Source organism: Carex rostrata, chromosome 8 (assembly GCF_964058835.1).
Source record: "Carex rostrata chromosome 8, lpCarRost1.2, whole genome shotgun sequence".
Classification (NCBI taxonomy): Eukaryota; Viridiplantae; Streptophyta; class Magnoliopsida; order Poales; family Cyperaceae; genus Carex; species Carex rostrata.
This window is the reverse complement of record NC_135925.1, coordinates 10,344,486-10,363,203: the sequence shown is the minus strand read 5'-3', so window position 1 is coordinate 10,363,203 and position 18,718 is coordinate 10,344,486. Positions and strand designations below refer to the sequence as shown.

The 18,718-nt window shown below is 31.6% G+C and overlaps 1 protein-coding gene across 1 annotated transcript; it reads left to right on the top strand.

The window, feature by feature from the left end:
• Positions 1-9,637: 9,637 nt before the first annotated feature.
• Positions 9,638-12,872, top strand: NTT (C2H2-type zinc finger family protein). Its single transcript, XM_078307667.1, has 3 exons — positions 9,638-10,434; positions 11,874-12,154; positions 12,501-12,872. Exons 1-3 carry the CDS (start codon positions 9,817-9,819, stop codon positions 12,658-12,660), a joined length of 1,059 nt encoding a protein of 352 aa, XP_078163793.1. The 5' UTR covers positions 9,638-9,816; the 3' UTR covers positions 12,661-12,872.
• The last annotated feature ends 5,846 nt before the right edge of the window (positions 12,873-18,718 follow it).

The window sequence follows — 18,718 nt, the reverse complement described above, 5'->3', positions numbered from 1 at the left end:
CTAAAATGAATCTGCTTGTTACAGATTCAAACTAAAATTAACAGGTTTGAGTTAGGTCTGGCTCAGCATGAGCCAGCTCGGTTCATGAATGAGCTATTGAATATACAAAGTTAAATAGTTTAATCGGATCCATTCACTTCAGGCTAGGAAAATTATGGTCTATGGATGTTATAGCCAATGTTGTATTAATTGCATTTTGAACTGTGCTTAAGTTCATTGATAATTATTTTGTATGGATTATATGTGAATTAATTATAGGCAACTAAGTTAATTTGTATGAATTTGTTTGATTTGATATGCAAGAATTTATTTTATGAACTATGTTTATATAAATTTGGAGATTTGATATTTTGATATGTATGAATTTACCTTCAAACTTAATTTACGGTAGTTGACTTTCTTAGTTACACTTGAATTTAGAGTATCGCTCTATAATTAGTCATATAAATATCATTTTGTTTTAACCATAATTGATAAGATGTGCAGGAAAGGAATATACGAATTTATAAATCTGCCAAGCTAGTAAAAAACTAGCTCAACTCGCTCGGACAAGCTACAAATCAGTCTTGAGCAGCAGTTTGAGTTCAGAACCTAAAATCCAAACTTGCTCGCTCAACTTAGTTCACAAACAAACCCATTACGAGTGAAGCCTACCTCGCTCTTTAGCAACTAATTGTCACCCCTAGATTGAGTACTCTCACATGTTTAATTTTCCTCTTTTTTTTTCTTTTTTTCTCATCCTCCTTCTTAATTATGATTATTTCTATATTTTTACATGGACTTTCACATTTTGCTCAGAAAAGGACCAGTTACTAAACAAGGAAAGGTGTATGCTTAAAATGCAGGGTTTGAAGTATATATATTACACATGCATATATGATACAGTTGGTTTTAAAAAGCAAAAAATAAAAAAAAGTGGATACTTGGGATAGTATTAAAGTACATTCAAGACACTTGACTCTTGACATTTATCATTTTAAAGAAGACATCATGATACACAATGGAAAGAAAAAAGAAAATAATAGTGGACATTTATCAAAGCAGGTAACAGTTAAAATGGAACCAGAACTGACTGAAAATAAATTTGAATGTATGAGTAGCAGCAACCAGATTAGATCAATTTGAAGTTTTGAACCGATCATTTTCTCTATTTATGAGGTCAGTTCAACTTCAACCGTATTCGATCGGCTGAAACCATTTGGTCAATCTAACTAAGGATTCTGCAATTAATGTGTACATAGTACCTTGTTTGTCTTGACATGGGGAATTGACACAACCAAAACCCTATAGCTTTGCTCATACACAATTGATTGCATCACTCACACCTTTAGCACTGCTCTCTGGCCACTATTCCTATTTATTAAGCTTCTGCTTCACTGTTGTTTCTTTATTATTTCCACCTTGAACCCAGTCTGTCTCCCTCCTCTCTTTCTCCCTCTGGTCCCAGTTCCTCTGCAATCTTTTTCTTTTCTGGAAGTCCCAGTGATAAACGAATAGTTCGGGTTTGGTTCTGCGGGATAAAAGTTTTGTGATTCATGAATAATTAGAATATAATTCGAAAAATATTCAGTACCACAAAGAGGCACGAAAAAAAATCGTGTTATTTTTAGTGTTTTATTCGCGAATAAAACGTATTACACGTTTTTTTTTGTATTTTATTCGGTGTTCAGTTCAGAAATTAAAAAAAAACGAATTATATGCAAATTTTGTGCGAATTATGTTAATATGCTGGTAATTCATCAGTTGAATAAAAAAACTTTTCATGTTTAAATCGAAAGTGCCTCACATTCATCACGTAATTTCAAAATTTCAACTAGAAAGATGCAAAATTTTGATATCAATTTATATATCTATAGGAATAAGATGTGGCCGTATGTTAAGAACATATTTGAAATTATTATTATTACTCGGAGGACCTATATATCATATATGAAAATGGTAAAACACAAATATAAATTTATTGTGATTTCTTTGGAAAAACGAAGATCTGATATTTTTAATTAGATATTTCAAAAGTAATTTTTATTAATTAAATTTTTTAATTAGATATTTCAATCTGAGCTATTATCTTCCCTTTTGTACCTTAGATTTTCAAAATACCATTTTTTTTTTCTGCTTTACAAAATTTTGGAATGGTGGCTGTTAAAGCCAGTTAAATTTTCACCTCTGATTCTCAGTATTAGGACGTGCTTCAAAATCACTTGTGAAAAGAAAATAAATAGTAAGGATTTCAAAGAGACCGTATAAATAATTCATCTTCATTGCATTCTAAATTAGAGATGAACAAATTAAATAGTAAAAATTGTACATATAGTCCTCACCTTTGCTTTAATTCCCTCAAAATTCCGGATTGGTGAGCAGATAATTAATAACTTGTGTCCATCAGCTATGGTCACGGTCCCACTCTTTTTCCCTCCCTTTCATTTCCATAAAGACGTTCTGAAGCACGTCTCAAGATTTTCGTCAGAGGTGCAAAAAAATATCGAATCAGATTTAAATAGCTAATCAGATTAAACCCATTAACTAATTAAGTATTCAATAAAAAAATAATGCTTTAACTTATATCTAACCTATAATTCTAATTATCAATCATAATTCAAGAGTTTTTTATTTATTTTAATTCTAAATTTAATTCAAATACAAATTAAATATCTGGAGGGGACAAACAAATTTTCAAGGAGAACAAAGTTGATCGGAACACCCCGATCTCTACTAAAATTCAAAATCCAAGAGAGAGCTGCTGCCTCCATGGAACTACATGGGTCCACCCCTGCCCTTAATCATCCTGATAGAGAAAAAAAACAAAGCAAATATGATTGCAGAAGAGTAATATATATGAAGGATTGCTGAAGATCAGTTTGGACCCCTTATTTTCTGTGGTGAAATCTCCAGTGGAGGCAAAGCGAACAGTACGGGAGAATGATACTGTTATGTTGTGGGCATTGAAACTGAATAAGCTAGCTAGTAGGGACCCATTAATTCTAACGAATGGTACGAGCACAATTTAAGGGGAAAATGGGTCCATTGGTTACTGTTCAGAGCGAAGATTCGGACTCATGTCGGGTTCGATCAGTGGTCTCACTCTGGTTGCTCGGTCCTTTGTAATTTTATCCTTTGGTGCGGATACTGAGAGCAATAACATGTGGCGGCTCACTGTAGAAACAGGTTCCTGAATATAAAAGACCTTAAAGGTGACTCGCGCACATACAAGATAAACATGTATCTGCCACGAAGGATCTGGAACAGTGCATCGCGTTTAGCTGCTGCTCAATATACCCGCTAAGAGGTCCTTACGTGATTCATTTGTGGTTCGAAATATAATACAAATATATGTAAGCACCTTGAGAGTGTAACTAAGGGAGACGTGGTCTAATTATCTATTGCATTAGTCGGCTGGATGGAGCCATCCACGTGATCCAGGTCATAATATTAATTGGGTTTCCATTAGATATAAATATATACCGCCAATAAGGTTGGATATAAATTAAGAGAGTAGAACTAGGGTGCTCTTAAACTCACCAAAGTTTTGGTGAGCTTAACTCTAAAACTCATAAAATCAATTTCAAATGACAAATTCGAACTGTTGAAACCCGCCTACCTTACGTATGATGCATCTACATGTGAAATTTTTAAACATTCTAATTAATTTAGTATAAAGTAAAGCGGTCAAAATTAGAAGGTTAATAAATTAATTTTAGTGCATTCATTTTTGAACGTTTTTTAACCACTTGACTTTATACTAAATTAATTCGAATATTTAAAAATTTATATGTAGATGCGTCGCACGTAAGGTAGGCGAGTTTCAACGGTTCGGATTCGTCATTTGAAATCGATTTGATAAGTTTTAGAGTTAAGCTCACCAAAACTTTGGTGAGCTTAAGAGCACCCTAGTTCTACTCAAATTGAGATACCATCAATAAGGATAAAAGGACTAATACAGATTATTTATTTTTTATTTTTTTAAGAAGTGAGGCTATGGCAATATAAACAGCGTGCTTCCGACTTATATTTTATAATTTTGAAGTTCAAATAGTTGAACTAAACTGTTAAATATAATTTTCATATAAAAATATACTTGTAATTAAAATTTATAATTTTTTTTACTATTTTGTAGATAATGACTTGATTTGAACATTTTGATCTATCCAAAAGCAATAATTTTTTACATGTCTTCCCCTGAAAAAATAGTGAAATTTCTAATAAAAATATTAAATTTAATCTACAAGTACATTTTGATATGAAGATTATGTTAAACGGTTCGGATCGACTGATTAAACTTTAAAAATATAGATATCTATAACACAAGTTAATCCGTAATATATGCATATATTACCATGGCCTCACTCTTTTTTAAAGAGAAAGATTCTAACCACCAAACTTTTAGTTACAGAAAACAAAGTACAAATAAGGAAATAAGAAGAGAAAACAAATTACCGATTAATAAAAAAATAATCAAGAAGTACATATATAAAGAGATAAAGGGTATAACTCCTCTTTTAATGAAAAATATTTTCTTAGTATCATTGAAATTTACGCATATTTTATTTCTCTATTATTAATTCATAAAAATAAAATGCATTAACATGAATTTTTTTTAATAGAGCTAATTTTAAATATTATGCGGTTAGAATTCATAGATGAGTCATAAAATAGCTCCCAGATCCGTGATGGAGCTGTTTTTTGTAAAATCTCAATCAATAGTGCTTGTTTTTGTTAAAAATATTAAATTTGATTCTCTTTAAAAATAAAAATAAAAATCCATTAACAGTCAGAAGAGATTCGTCAGGGATCATAGTTGACTTGTGGATGCTAGTTTGACAGGACTTTTAACAGTCAGGCCGAGAAAGGTGAATTAAATACAAAGTACAACAAGAAATTGTGTCGGTTTATAAGACTCAAAAGAAGCCTGAAGCAAGCTCTAGATGACATTGTTAACCCAATTAAATTTGATATTAGTGGGAAAAGTACACAAAAGCAAACCTTTTGACACTATAAAGCTGCACAATCGCAACTGCTGCCTCAATTTCAAGCACCGGTGGTAGCCTAGGGAATATCTTACATATTTAGAAGGGAATTCTCAAATCTAATATAATATAGTGGAAAATGATAACTGTAGATCATGTATGTGTAATATAGTAGTTCACTGTTATTATCTATCCCAAATTGAAGAAAATTAAGAGATTCGATGAGGGAAATGGAAATTCCTATTAAAATTGAACATGCAAGAAGAATTTTCCTAATTTTGTAATCAGGTTTGGTTTTCTTGTTCTGAAGATGGAACTATTATAGCATTAGAGAAATGTTCTGGTACCTGAGTCATTATATCCGAGAGCGTCTCCCAAGTAGTTTAACAGAAAAAATCTTTTAATATTATCTAACTTCAATTTTTAGCGCTAATATCCAAACATTTAAAGCTATGTTTATAACATTTTAATATATTACTCACAAGCATATAAACATCTGTCTGAAAGTATTTTTTAGATATTTTTAACTCTCAATTTCTTTTGTTTTCAAGCCAAAAAAAAGAAAATATTTTTTTCACCTACTCTTTTTTATTTTTTCTCTGATTATTATAATTTATTTTTCTGACGATCCGTAATGAATTATGCGAATCTAAAAATACGAACGTTTTCTATTCGATTTTATCTTTTAAATAAGATCCATGAAGAAACACTTTTGAGTAATTTTAAAGTAATTTATTTTTTTAAAGTAAAACTCATGAACACTTTAAATTTTCAAGTTTTTTAATCTCAGTCTATAACTATTAAAATTTTCAAGGCTTTGTACGTGAGGTTTGTATACTTTGTACATGAGATTTGTAAATGCAGTGTTATTGTTGAAGTTTATATGCTTTGAAGTGTTATTGTTGAGGTTAATATTCTTTGTACACGAGATTTATATGTTTTATTTGAGAGATTTAAAGTGTTATTAATGAGGTTTAAATTATTTTGAAGAAAAAACAATTGAAAGTTATTCTTTATGGATCTCATTTGAAAGAGAAAATCAGATAAAAAAACATTCATATTTTTAGATTCGCAAAATTCATCACGGGTCATCGAGAAAATAGATGAGAATGATCAGAGAAAAAAAAGTGAGGGAAAAAAATCTTTCTGTTTTTGGCTTGAAAATAAAAGTAGTTAGGAGTTAAAACTATATCGATTTAGAATTTTAATACTTGCAGATAGAGATTTAAATGCTTGCGAGTAGCATTGTAAAATGTTATAAATATAGCTTTAAATGTTTGAATATTAGTGCTGAAAATGAAAGTTAGGTAATATTAAAAAAAATTTCTGTTAAACTATTTAGAGGACGCGTTCGGAGATACCGTTTGAGATACAATTATCAGGTGCCATAACATTAAACTATTCGAAGAAACGCACTATGGTTACACTTTGTAAGTTTCCAATCAACGAGAAGGTCTTGTTTTGATGGGACTTTTTGTAATCGTAGTTCGATTATATATACTTCTGCCAACTTTTAAAAAAAAAAAAAAAAAAACGAGACAAAATGGTCTAATTTATGTAAATTACAAATTAAAGCTTATGTTTTCATTTGCGATTTTGAGATTCAAACAGTTAATTATTTGAGCAGCTTAATATGATCTACATATTAAATTGTGCTTGGAGATCAAAATTTACATTATTTTTTGAATTTTTTTACTATTTTCTTATATAGGTACAAATCATTTTTTTTTTTAAATTATGGACCATAAAAAACAACGATTTTCTACTTATCTAATAATATTTTTTTCAAAAAAAATTTGTAAAATTTGTTCTCCATGTACAATTTAATATGAAGATCATGAGTAATTCGAACATTAAAATCATAAAATATAAACATGAATTAAAACATGAACTTTTAGTTCGCAATGTACATTAACCTATCTCAACCTATCTCATATAGATTTGAGAAGAGGGCCGAGAGTCAAGCCAATTAATTATCCAATATCCACAAAGATATTAGTCGAATTTTGAGCATGCAACATTCTACATGAAAAGTATTATTTTATCACTAGATCAAGAAATACTTCTTAACACACTTACATTGGAATCAATGATAAAAAAAATATTTTACTGTTAATAGTTTTTTTTTTTTTCTCTCTGTTTTTCTCTTCTTCTTCGTTTTTTTTTTAAACAAAGAACTTAAGATGTTGTTACCCGCTCTGTTTTTTCTATTTTATATATTCCGTTATGTGAAATGTTCAAGTGAATTCTTTAGGAGGCGAATCATAAATGTAATTATCAGGTTTGAATAACAAAATAAGATTATAGAAGAGCAATCTTTGGTTGAAATATTGCACAGGGAGGAGAGGAAGTGCATGGTGATAGAGAAGTAGGAGTTCTAATTTCTATGCTTTAGGATCTGTAATCAAATTGAATACACTGTGTCTTTTGGCACCCTGGTAGCCACTACCAGGATCATCAAAAAAGGAATAACAAAATTAGAAGTGTGATTCATCTCATTGTTGTAAAAAACGGCCGTTTAGGCCGATTAGTTGTTGCCGGTGATCAAACTATTATAATTTTTTTCAACTAATCAGCCGATTATTCTCAATTATTTCTGATTAATCGCCTGACAGTACTCTGTCCGTCCGACTAGTGCATACCGTTATTTACAACACTGATTCATCTCTGATCTAGCCCCCAATTGTTATATAGACCCATTTTTTCAAGACATGGGTAATTTTAAGAGATTGCTTACTTCCATTGCATAAACCTTGTAAAATTTATAGGTGTAATAAAGGTTAATTAACCCGCTCAACTTGTTCAACTCACACAATCTAACAGATTTTTTATCTGGCGCGCAAAAATATATTTGAAATCCTTTTCACCTTCGGTATTAATTACTAATTCAAACTTTAATATAGGTTTAGGGTAATATGAGCTATTCATCATTTCATTCTACTGGACGAATAATAAATTAATACAATCATGTTAAAATGTCAATTTACTGACTAATTCAAACTTTAAAATTCCAAACGATAATCAATATGAGCTATTCATTTTATTCTACTTCATGGATAATACGTTCATGTTCAAATGTCAATTTGGTAACTCAATATGGGCTATATATTCATTTTATTTAACTTCATGGATAATACTATTTGTCATTTGTTATAAATTGGTTATTCAAGTTTGATTTGTTACTCGATAGCCACTAAATTTTTAATTTCTTTCAATCAAATTACTCTTTAACTTTTTCATTCAAAAATATTTTTTATCCATATATATCCGTATCCATACTCACACAAACAAATAAATTTTCAGTTATATAATCTTCGGTAGGAATATTGTACTCTTAATGTAAAATAATATCAATTGCATACATTATTTTTTTTTCTTAAAATGCTTAATAATTAAATAATTAATGCCAGAAAATATGGGTATTATATAATAGCAAAAACTGTGGACATCATGTTAAATTGTGTTTTTTAAATGTTGTTGTGTGTTTTATATTTGTTGTGTTGTTTTTGGACAATATTGTAATGATGTTGTGATGTTGTGGTGATAGATGTAATTTTACTTTTACTTTTATTTAATGAAAAATTATACTTGGCAGCTGCTGCCAAGGTTTCAAAAAGAGCTGTGCATGCATTAGGGGTGAAAATGGGTCAGATATTATACATCCGTATTTAGACATATGTATTCAAATTTTTACATATTCAAATAATCAGATACAGATAGTTTGTGGATATGAATACCGATAAAGATTTAGAAAGCAGACACTAATACAAATATAGATAATTATTTGCTTTTATATTATTTTATTTTTTGGATACCTGTTTAAATGGATATGGATAATTAATTATCCGTACTTAATTATATGTAATTGTATTATTACAAATTTCAGATATTTGTTTGTGCGGGTATGAATACGGATATATATATGTATATTTTTTATCCGTATGTTTTAGAATCATATATGTTTAGAGATGAAACTTTTCTTTGATATTTTTTGATTAAAAATATGATTATGTTGGTGATTAATATTTTTCTAATGAGATATCCGTATTTGTATTCATTTAATATCTTATCAGTATTCAATCTTTCTTTCTTTTTCCGATAGCTGTATGAATTGATCGATATGGACCGTTTGATTGTACAATGCAAATTACTTTTTACATCTGATCTGTTAAGATTCAATCTGACGGCTCATATTTCGCAACACCGTCACTGTCACTGTTTCACGTGATAGACTGTGAATTAAACTTAGTACTGTGCTATTATTGCAATACATCAATACACCAAATTACGAGAAAATGGAAATGGGAAGAGGCAAGAGTCAGACTCCTAACTCATAACACAAGAAATCGAGTCAGAATAGGGATGTGTGTCCGGTCTGGCTCACCAACGAACCGGACCGACCGGTTCGCTCTACACCCGATGCAAATGCTGGTTCATGCGGCAACCAACCCACATCCCAACCATAAATATACGAGGAATATAAATAAAGTTAATACTTACTATACCACCTGTTTATCCCACTGGTATATGCAAACAAAAACATGTAATAGTGTTTGGGAGACAACATCTAAGTTCAAGCCTTTAGGATAAATCACAAATTTCCCTCGGTGTGTCCTTTCCTTTTAACCTTTTGTAGATCTCTCCTGTCCTTGCACCTCCACCCACCCCGTGTGTATGTGTGTTCTTCTTTCTCTTCTTCTACCATATCTAGTCTTGTCTCTAGTTCGTAACAAGTACTCTCTCTCTCTATCTCTATAAAGAGGCAAGCCAGACTCTGCCTTTCAGCAAAGAAGAACCATCCTCTCTCTCTCTGTGTCTCTTTCACTCTCTCTCTCTCTCTCTCTCTTCAACAATGGAGGATCCATACTACAATTTCTCAAAAGGGTACTATAACTTCTGCCAATATTCCACAAACCCTAACACACCAACTCCTATTTCAATCCCTAGTTCTTACAGTAATTTCTACACCACACACATGATAAACAACTACACTACCCACAGCTCTCTCTCCTTCACCCATCCCCCACCTTCCTCCCCTCCTCTGAGAGAAGCTCTTCCTTTACTCAACCTCAGCCCAAGAAAAGAAACCCCAGAAACTAACGATGGAGAAAGCACCGATCAAGCTGAAAAAAAATCTCTCTTGGACGACGATCCAATGGAGGAGGATGATCAAGAGGCGGTGACAGTGGCACTACACATAGGGTTACCACACCCCGGTGCAATCGATCTCTTATCTAGCCTTTCCTCAAACACAAATTGTAATTCTGCCTCGTTTCAACTAGAGACAGAGAAGGAATTGGGGGAAGCTGGTGATGAGGTGACGGTGCCTCTAGGCTTTAATTCCACCCCAATTGGGAAGCTCAACAAGGGGCAATATTGGATTCCTACACCATCTCAGATTTTAATTGGCCCAACTCAGTTCTCTTGCCCAGTTTGTTATAAGACCTTCAACCGATACAATAACATGCAAGTACGTTAATTATCTTTCCCTCTTTTGCTCTTCTTATTTAATCCTTTTTAAGATTCGCTTTGTGATTTTATATGACGCTTTCATGGACCATGGTCCTTTTGTTAAAATCAGGAACAACATAGCAAATATACTTGACACATTCCAATACAACACGCTGAGTATATATAACTAATTAAGTAACTTGGTAAAAAAGGGTTCATGGCCCTTCCAACATAACAAAAAAGGGCAAAAGCTTTAGTAATATTGTAGACTTGTTATATTGTATTTTTTATCATACATCTCTCCTCTTAATCTCATACTTTGTAATATATGGATACGTACGTACGTTGGTTATTGGTTAACATTTGATGCATTCTTTCTGTGTGTATCTTTATTCTCTTCTTTTCTGTATTTTAATGAAGGGATCTCTAATGGGGTTGTCACTTGTCTGGTCTATTATACACTGAGATATATGGGAAGAAAGATGAACTGTGGGGTTCTTTTCAGCTGATTGAACTAGACAGTGGCAGTTGCCTTTGTGCTTTTTGCGCTTTTTGTGCTTTTGTGGTTTTCTTTAGTTTTTAATATTATTTCATGGTTTGTACTGATGAGATCCTGATGCTGTTAGAAATCTTCTTTCTATTTCAGTGCGCTTCAGATATAGAGAGAGAGAGAGAGAGAGAGAGAGATGAAATAATGAACTGCTCTGAAATCATAACACTCAATGTATAGCAGAATAATTGCATTAGATATGGGCTTCTTAACTTGCATCAGAGAAATAACGCTTTCTTTCAGTTCTTTAATTATCTCTCTCTTTCTCTCCCCTCCCTCAGTCCTCCCCTCATCTCTATCTCTCTCTTCTCTCTCTCTCTCTTCAGTTAAGTGTCCTATATCTGAAGAGGTTAATTAGCACATGGGGAGCTAATTGCTTGACTGACGCTGGCTTAGATCTTGTCTGCAAAAAGCCATTTCGTAACAGTTCTCATTCACCTTCCACAAATACTGAGAAAAAAATCAAGCACTAGGTGTCTAGGTCCCTCACTTGAGAGATATCAGTCTATCTCTCTCAGTAACTGTACATTTATAACCACAAATCTTATATAATCAGTCTTTCTTTAGTTTTTAAAGGACTCAGCTATCATCAAAATTCACCCTTTTCCTATTGTAATTTCCGAACTCAAGAGCAAGTCTTCTATTCGTTTCCCACGATACTTGACAATGATAAAATGAATGACCACACATATCATACTCTCTCTCTCTCTCTCTCACTACAGTTTTAACACAGATGCGAGAAAGGTTTTGATACTTCTCACATGCACTGGAAAATAACACTTTTGTTTTAGTTATATTAGTTTGATATCATTATTTTTCCAAATTGCACATAACATATCCAAATGTAGTTGATTACACTTAAACAGAGGTAGAATAATTTATTTACTATTAATTTCCATATATTTTAGATGCACATGTGGGGCCATGGATCACAATACCGAAAAGGCCCTGAGTCATTGAGAGGCGTCCAACCGACCGCAATGCTACGCCTACCATGCTACTGCTGTGCACCAGGTTGCCGGAACAATATTGACCATCCACGCTCAAAGCCATTGAAGGATTTCAGAACCCTTCAAACTCACTACAAGAGAAAGCATGGCCTCAAGCCTTTCATGTGTCGCAAGTGCGGCAAGGCCTTTGCAGTGAAAGGCGATTGGCGCACACATGAGAAGAACTGTGGCAAATTATGGTAAAATATAAAAATAAAATAAATTTTTTTTCCCGAAATTATGTTAAACTTTGCAATCACCAAAGACTATAGCGAAACACAAGGGAGTAGAGAATATTTATCAGAATGAGATATGTTTAAAATCCTGCAAGATAGTACGAGGATTTTATTCGATGGTGATTGTGTACGTAGTAATGTGTGCATCACTACCATTGTACGAGGATTTTATTCATGTATGCATCACTACCATTGTACGCTGTAGATATGGATCGAGTTTATGCAGATGCAGAAATGTGAATACTTTTGTTTTTGAATAAAAGATAATTACTTCTCTTTGTAAGGGCTAAAAAGGGTTTAATACATGCAGGTATTGCATTTGCGGATCGGAGTTCAAGCACAAGAGGTCGCTGAAAGATCATGTTAGAGCATTTGGTCATGGACATGGAGCATTTGGTGTGGATGGTCTGGAGGAAGAAGATGAACCGCTATCAGAGATAGAACAAGACTGCATGATGCCATCACGGTGAAACATATGGAGAAAGGGTTTAACCGTTTAATTGTTATAGTTAGCATTTTCATATGGCTTGATATTAGCTTAGATCAAATTTGAATAGCTAGGTTCATGTTCCCTGGTTATTGAACGTTTGTTTTTGAGTTAAAAATGTAAAACCGGAGCTAGGACTGTGGTAAGCATGACAGATTCGCTCTTTGTTTTCTTATTGAAATGTGCCTTTTACAACTTGAAAGTACTTTGCCATAATTTTAGCGAATATTTAATTTTATGGTACATTCATGTAATATTTTCAAACATACTGTTGAAATTAAAATTTAAAATATTTTCAAACACAATCTTATGGTTTATCCATATAATGTTTTCAAACATACTGTTGAAATTATAAATTAAAAATATGGTTATATTTTGTCATTATTAAAATAAGCTGTGTATATATTTTATTTAAATAAAAAAATTAATCAAGCCTTCTAATAAATGAGTGATTTAAAATTTTTCATGGTGTGGATCTAATATCTCCTTGATAAATGGTCAATTAATGTTCATATATATTAAATTTTTTTACCCGTATCTTATTGAATATGAAAAATAAGTTTGAATTATATTTTCATAGACAATAAATTTATTTACTATGAAATATTGGATGCACATCACAATTGTTTTCTTTGGATAATTTCTGGACGAGATTGCATATTAATTACCTGATTAATCCGATGTGGTCAGATTAAAATGACTCAATTAAAATTGGAGATAACAAACTGAAGTCGATGCCTTAAAATCCGATCGGACCCAAATCTTAATTAAAGATCAAAATTTGACACGACTCTAAACCGAAAGACAAGTTAAATCTGACTGACTCAAAACTCAAGAAGACAAAACCGGATATTTTGAAGGTCAATCCAACCCAAACTCAAATAACATAAAATCAAACTTCTTGTAGTTTGTAAATAACTTTTTCTTGATTAATATAGTTGTTAGCAGCATCAAGCCGACTAACCTTATAAAAAAATAAAATTTGAAACGTCCTGTACTGAATTTGACTTAAACTATCGCATGAAGTCTTCAATTAAAGTTCAAGTCAATCATTAATTATTTTGGTTATTTTTTTTTTCAAATTATATTGACTAATTAATTACTTTTGAAGTCGTTCAAATCAGAAATAATTATTGAGAGATAGATCATGAAAGTCTTCGTCGTCAGTGCATACTTTGGAATTTCGATTTGGCGCTTTCGAAATTTGAAGGGAGACTTTGGTAGTCTTTGGCAAGCATTTCAAAAAAAAAAAAATTTTGAAGGGAGACACGTACGTCGTCGTTGGGTCTGGAGTGGGTTATTGATCATTCGTGCCTTGATGAAGATGATATGGATAGATACACATGTGTGTATATATATATATATATATATATAGACAACTCGAATTGAAATCGGCTGAAATCTCTCATTTGTGAACAGTGTTTTTTAAATCTTGAGTTTAGACGTTCAACTTTTTTTGTGCATGCATCTCGAATTAGCTAGTTTTTATGTGCACACATTTGAAAACACGGCTGGATTTAGAAAAGTAGAGATTTCAAGAACACCGTTCACGAATCAAAATTTCAGGAGATTCATTTCCATGCAACTCAGATGATATATATAGTTTAGAAATAAATTTTTTTTTTTAAGATTTCAACGCTAATCAAAAGTGAGGAAATATTTTCGCTAAATTTAGATGAGTAATAAAAATTATAATAGATCAATTCAAAACTGGGATAATTTTATAATGACTATGTATAGATGTAATTTTTTTAATTTTATTTGTGATACTGATTATTGTGTTTAATATTTTTATTTAGACGTTTGAAATTACTTGATGTAATTGATCTGGAATACTGGGATCATGATAAGAAATCATTGATAGTTGTGTGCGTTTCAAAGTTTGAATTGCTATTTATATTTTTTTTGATAAATTTCTTTAATCTGCAATTTTTTTAATCAAAATAATGTTCGATCGAAAAAGAAAATCTATTTCGATATATCATATTACATCATACTTCATATTTTCATTTTTATTTTAACAATTGTTAATAATAATCTATCTATCCATTTTTTGAAGAAAAAACAATAAATTTCTTTTTCAATAATTAAAATTTTCATTTTCTAAACATTAAATTCTGCGGACTCCTCCGGGTCCCAATTGGAAGCAAAGAGAATCAAGCGAAATCTACATTTTTAACAAAATTGAGGAAAGGTTTAAATGATTGAACAGAGTGCCTTGTCAAACACCTCTTTCAATAACTTAACATGTCTTGTCGGTTTCTACTGGTGACCCTATATATGATTCCAAATTTTAGTCATGTCACATACTGCTGATATGAACAGGATCTCATCATACCTGTATCTTTGGTTATTTATTCTTCTTTATTAAATTATATATGTTCTTCCATGACTCCATGTTTATCTTTCAATATTCTTCAAGCAATAATTAATGAAGGACCCCAAAATTTTTTATGGAGGTGACTGCATTTTCACCGAAAATGAACATATGTGCGCTTAAATTAAATGAGTTTCTGTAGTTTTCTTTTCCAACTTGTGCAAATAGATCTATCAACTTCACTGTACAGAACTAAATGCTTTGTAAAAGAAAAAAAAATCATTACACGTTCGACTAAACTTGCTCTACACGTGGGCAACCTTTTATATCAAGGAACTTTCTTTACTTGCATACTGTATATATTCCAAGAGGCTTTTTTTTCTTCTTCTTTTACTTCGGCTCTAAAAAGGTAATAATTTAGTAACGAATTACATATCAAGTTGGATATTAACACAATCACCGAAATTTTTATTCATATATATCCTTAAAAAAAAATTCCATCTCTGCCTTCTACGGTTGGCATTGCCAACGGTACAGTATATATATTTATTTTTTTGTTCACTTCTTAAATAAATTAAAAATATGATTGGAGCATGCATGGTTATTTTTCTTTTTTTGAGTATTTTTATAAGATGAGAGAGAGAGAGTGATCCTTTTTCTTTTTTTTTTGCATTGGTGCTTTATTAATGTTTTTTCAATGAAAAATTGATTAATCACTGCAAGATTAATAAAATAACATCGGCGCATTGTTAATGTTTTTGGTAGTGAAATATTGATGCAATTGTGTTGAGATTAACTAGGGTATAAAATAGGGGCACGTTATCAATGTTTTTATAATAAAATATTGATACAATGTTTTCAAACGTTAAACGGCCATAACACTTGTCACAGTTCATAAAGCTAGCTCATGAAGAGATGGAGAACACCGTATTCCAGGAATTACGGTGTTGCCCATGGTTACAAACACCACACCATATGTGCCAAAGGCATTAGATGGTAAATGGGCGATAGCAAATGTATTTTTTGTAGTAGTGATACACACACCATTAGCATTGTCAGCGATAGAAGCCAACCGCTAGCAATGCCCGCAGTAGGGGCATTTTTTGAAATTTTTAGAAATTGAGAGCAGGGTTGGGATTTCTATTTTTTTAGGATATGAATAAAAAATGAGGACATAACCATCACACATATATAAAGAAGTGTTTATATATATTTTTGTCTTTTTTATTAAAGGTTCTGATATACTTCAATATCTTTTAGATTTTTTTTTTAAAATTGAACCAGTGTCAGTGTGCAATTACACTTAGCCCACGGTTGTTTGATCTAACAAAATTATTTAATAAGTTTAACTCCAAATAGTGATTTCAAATCATTGAAACCAATTAATTCAGCAATAATGTGTTTAATTAATGTACGTAGAATTTATAAAATTTCGAATTGATTTAATATAAAGTTAAGTGGTAAAAAATAACGAAAAATAAATGTACTATAATTAATTTAAAATTTTAAAATTTGAATTATTTGAATGCCTCATTTGAGGTATAATTAATAACATTAGAAACCCGCTAATTATATACATTATTTACATAATAAGTTATATATAAGTCCGGTTGAGGTCCACATTTTGTCTAAACGAACTGATCAAATATTGAAAATAAACCTAGCTAGAGCCTCCGGGGCCTTCAATGAATAAGTACTTGTGTATACATCTGGCTCAGCTTTAATTTGTTCTCAAATAGAATGAAAGCAAGTGTGACCAACTGTAGCATGACACTATCATACATATGATGTTAATTTGTCATAAAGCCTCTTCTGATGGAGTAGGTAATTCGTCTCGTAGTTCAACTAATAATTGCATATGATCAACATCTAGATTATATTCTTCATACCGCTTGAATCCGTCATGAAAACATATTGTAAATAGTAAAAGACACTTTGACCAGTGCATGCAGTCGTTCGTGCTACGATGATCACGTAATTAACTATTCTCGAGTATTCAGGTCTTAGATCCAAACAAAATTTATCATATCCATCTTTGATCAGTCAAATTATTTTGTTCTTTTTTAGAAACTAACAAAGAAAAAAAAACAAAGAGAGAATACATCAACAGATCAGTCGCGCGTCTACACATAATGCGAACTACAAATGGGTGCGCTTTTGTACTTTGGCTTCTCAATAACATTGCGACCTCATGAGAAACTTACAAAAGAAAAATCATATGCCTTGTTGAAACCGTAGAAGAAGCAATAATTTTTTTATATATAGAAAATGGCAATAATTGAGCGTGGTACTATATATGTTAATTAAACAGTGATATATCATATGTCCACAGTACTGCTCGTGACACTATTATATACATACAACACTTCAAAATGAAAAGTGAAATTTTATAATCTTTGGACATCCATTGACTTGCCGTTAAAACAATGATTTATTTTTCAAATTAATTAGACCAGAGGCTTAATTTATTTATAGCAATATTTGCCGTTAAAACAATGCACTTACATATACATACTTAATTAATAAGCCCATTAATTATGAACATGCATGGACTTTGGTATTGACTGTGATGGTTAATTAGTCGTAAATTATATAGAAGACAAAGACCCAAATTTACAATAAACTAGGAAACATCAATTAATGACCCGTTAACATGTTTCCTTTAATTAGACGCAACAACCTGTCATTGAACAACCTATAGTACTACACGGTGATGAAAGTTTTTAAGGCGTCAATGCGCCATGTCGGATCCCAATCCAATATATAATTTCACCGAATGATCAACAGCTATATAATCTCGAATTCGTATCCTCTGCATTAACTCAAAAGTGAATCTTTTGAGTTTATGAATTCTGACCATCTAATTTGTTTCAAAAATCATGCAAATTAGATCCGCACTAATATTAAAGGCTCCCTATATCACAAGCAGGAACCGGATTGTCTCCGTTTAAAATCAGACTGATTGTGATTTATTAACTCAAAATATTCCTTTATTATTTTATTTTTTTATGAGAAACCCGTAGGCCTATATTACTTATAGTAAAACTTTTACAATTACATAATTTAGAAACAAATGTCCTAGGAAAGTAAAAGGCATTAATACCAGGAGTTCACATCCTCTCCAATATCAGGGAATCTTTTACAATTGTTAGATATGAATCGTTCTTTTTAACTTGGCACAAATCTCAAAGCCAAAAAATACTGCCCCCTATTGCAACCGGAATATCAAAACGGTTAAAATTTAATTTCAAACCGTAAAGTGAGGGTCATCCTTTGCAATACCGGAGAGGATACGGATTCTTAATGCCAGTACATCTAAAGCTAGAAAAACCAGTCTACTGGCACAGATTAGTTTGTTGTTTTTAATTAATTTTAATTTTTCAGCATATTTACTTACCGGCCGGATTCCTTTTTGAGTTAATGCCAGGCTTCTAAATAGCTAGCTATAGCGGCGCTATAGCTACGCTATAGCTTTTCCGGACCATAAACGCTAAGCTATGAGATAAAATTACGCTAACTCAGCTACGACCGCTATAGCTATAATAGTTGACCGCTATGAGACCCGATATAGCTACCGCTATGCTACATGGTTTTTTTTTTGCAATTTATATGGACTTCTGTACTTCTATTCTTATTTCTAATGCTACATGGTCTTCTACGATAAGTATACTAAACCAAACTATATGCTTCTATTTTTATTTGTGATTTATTCTATCATTCTATA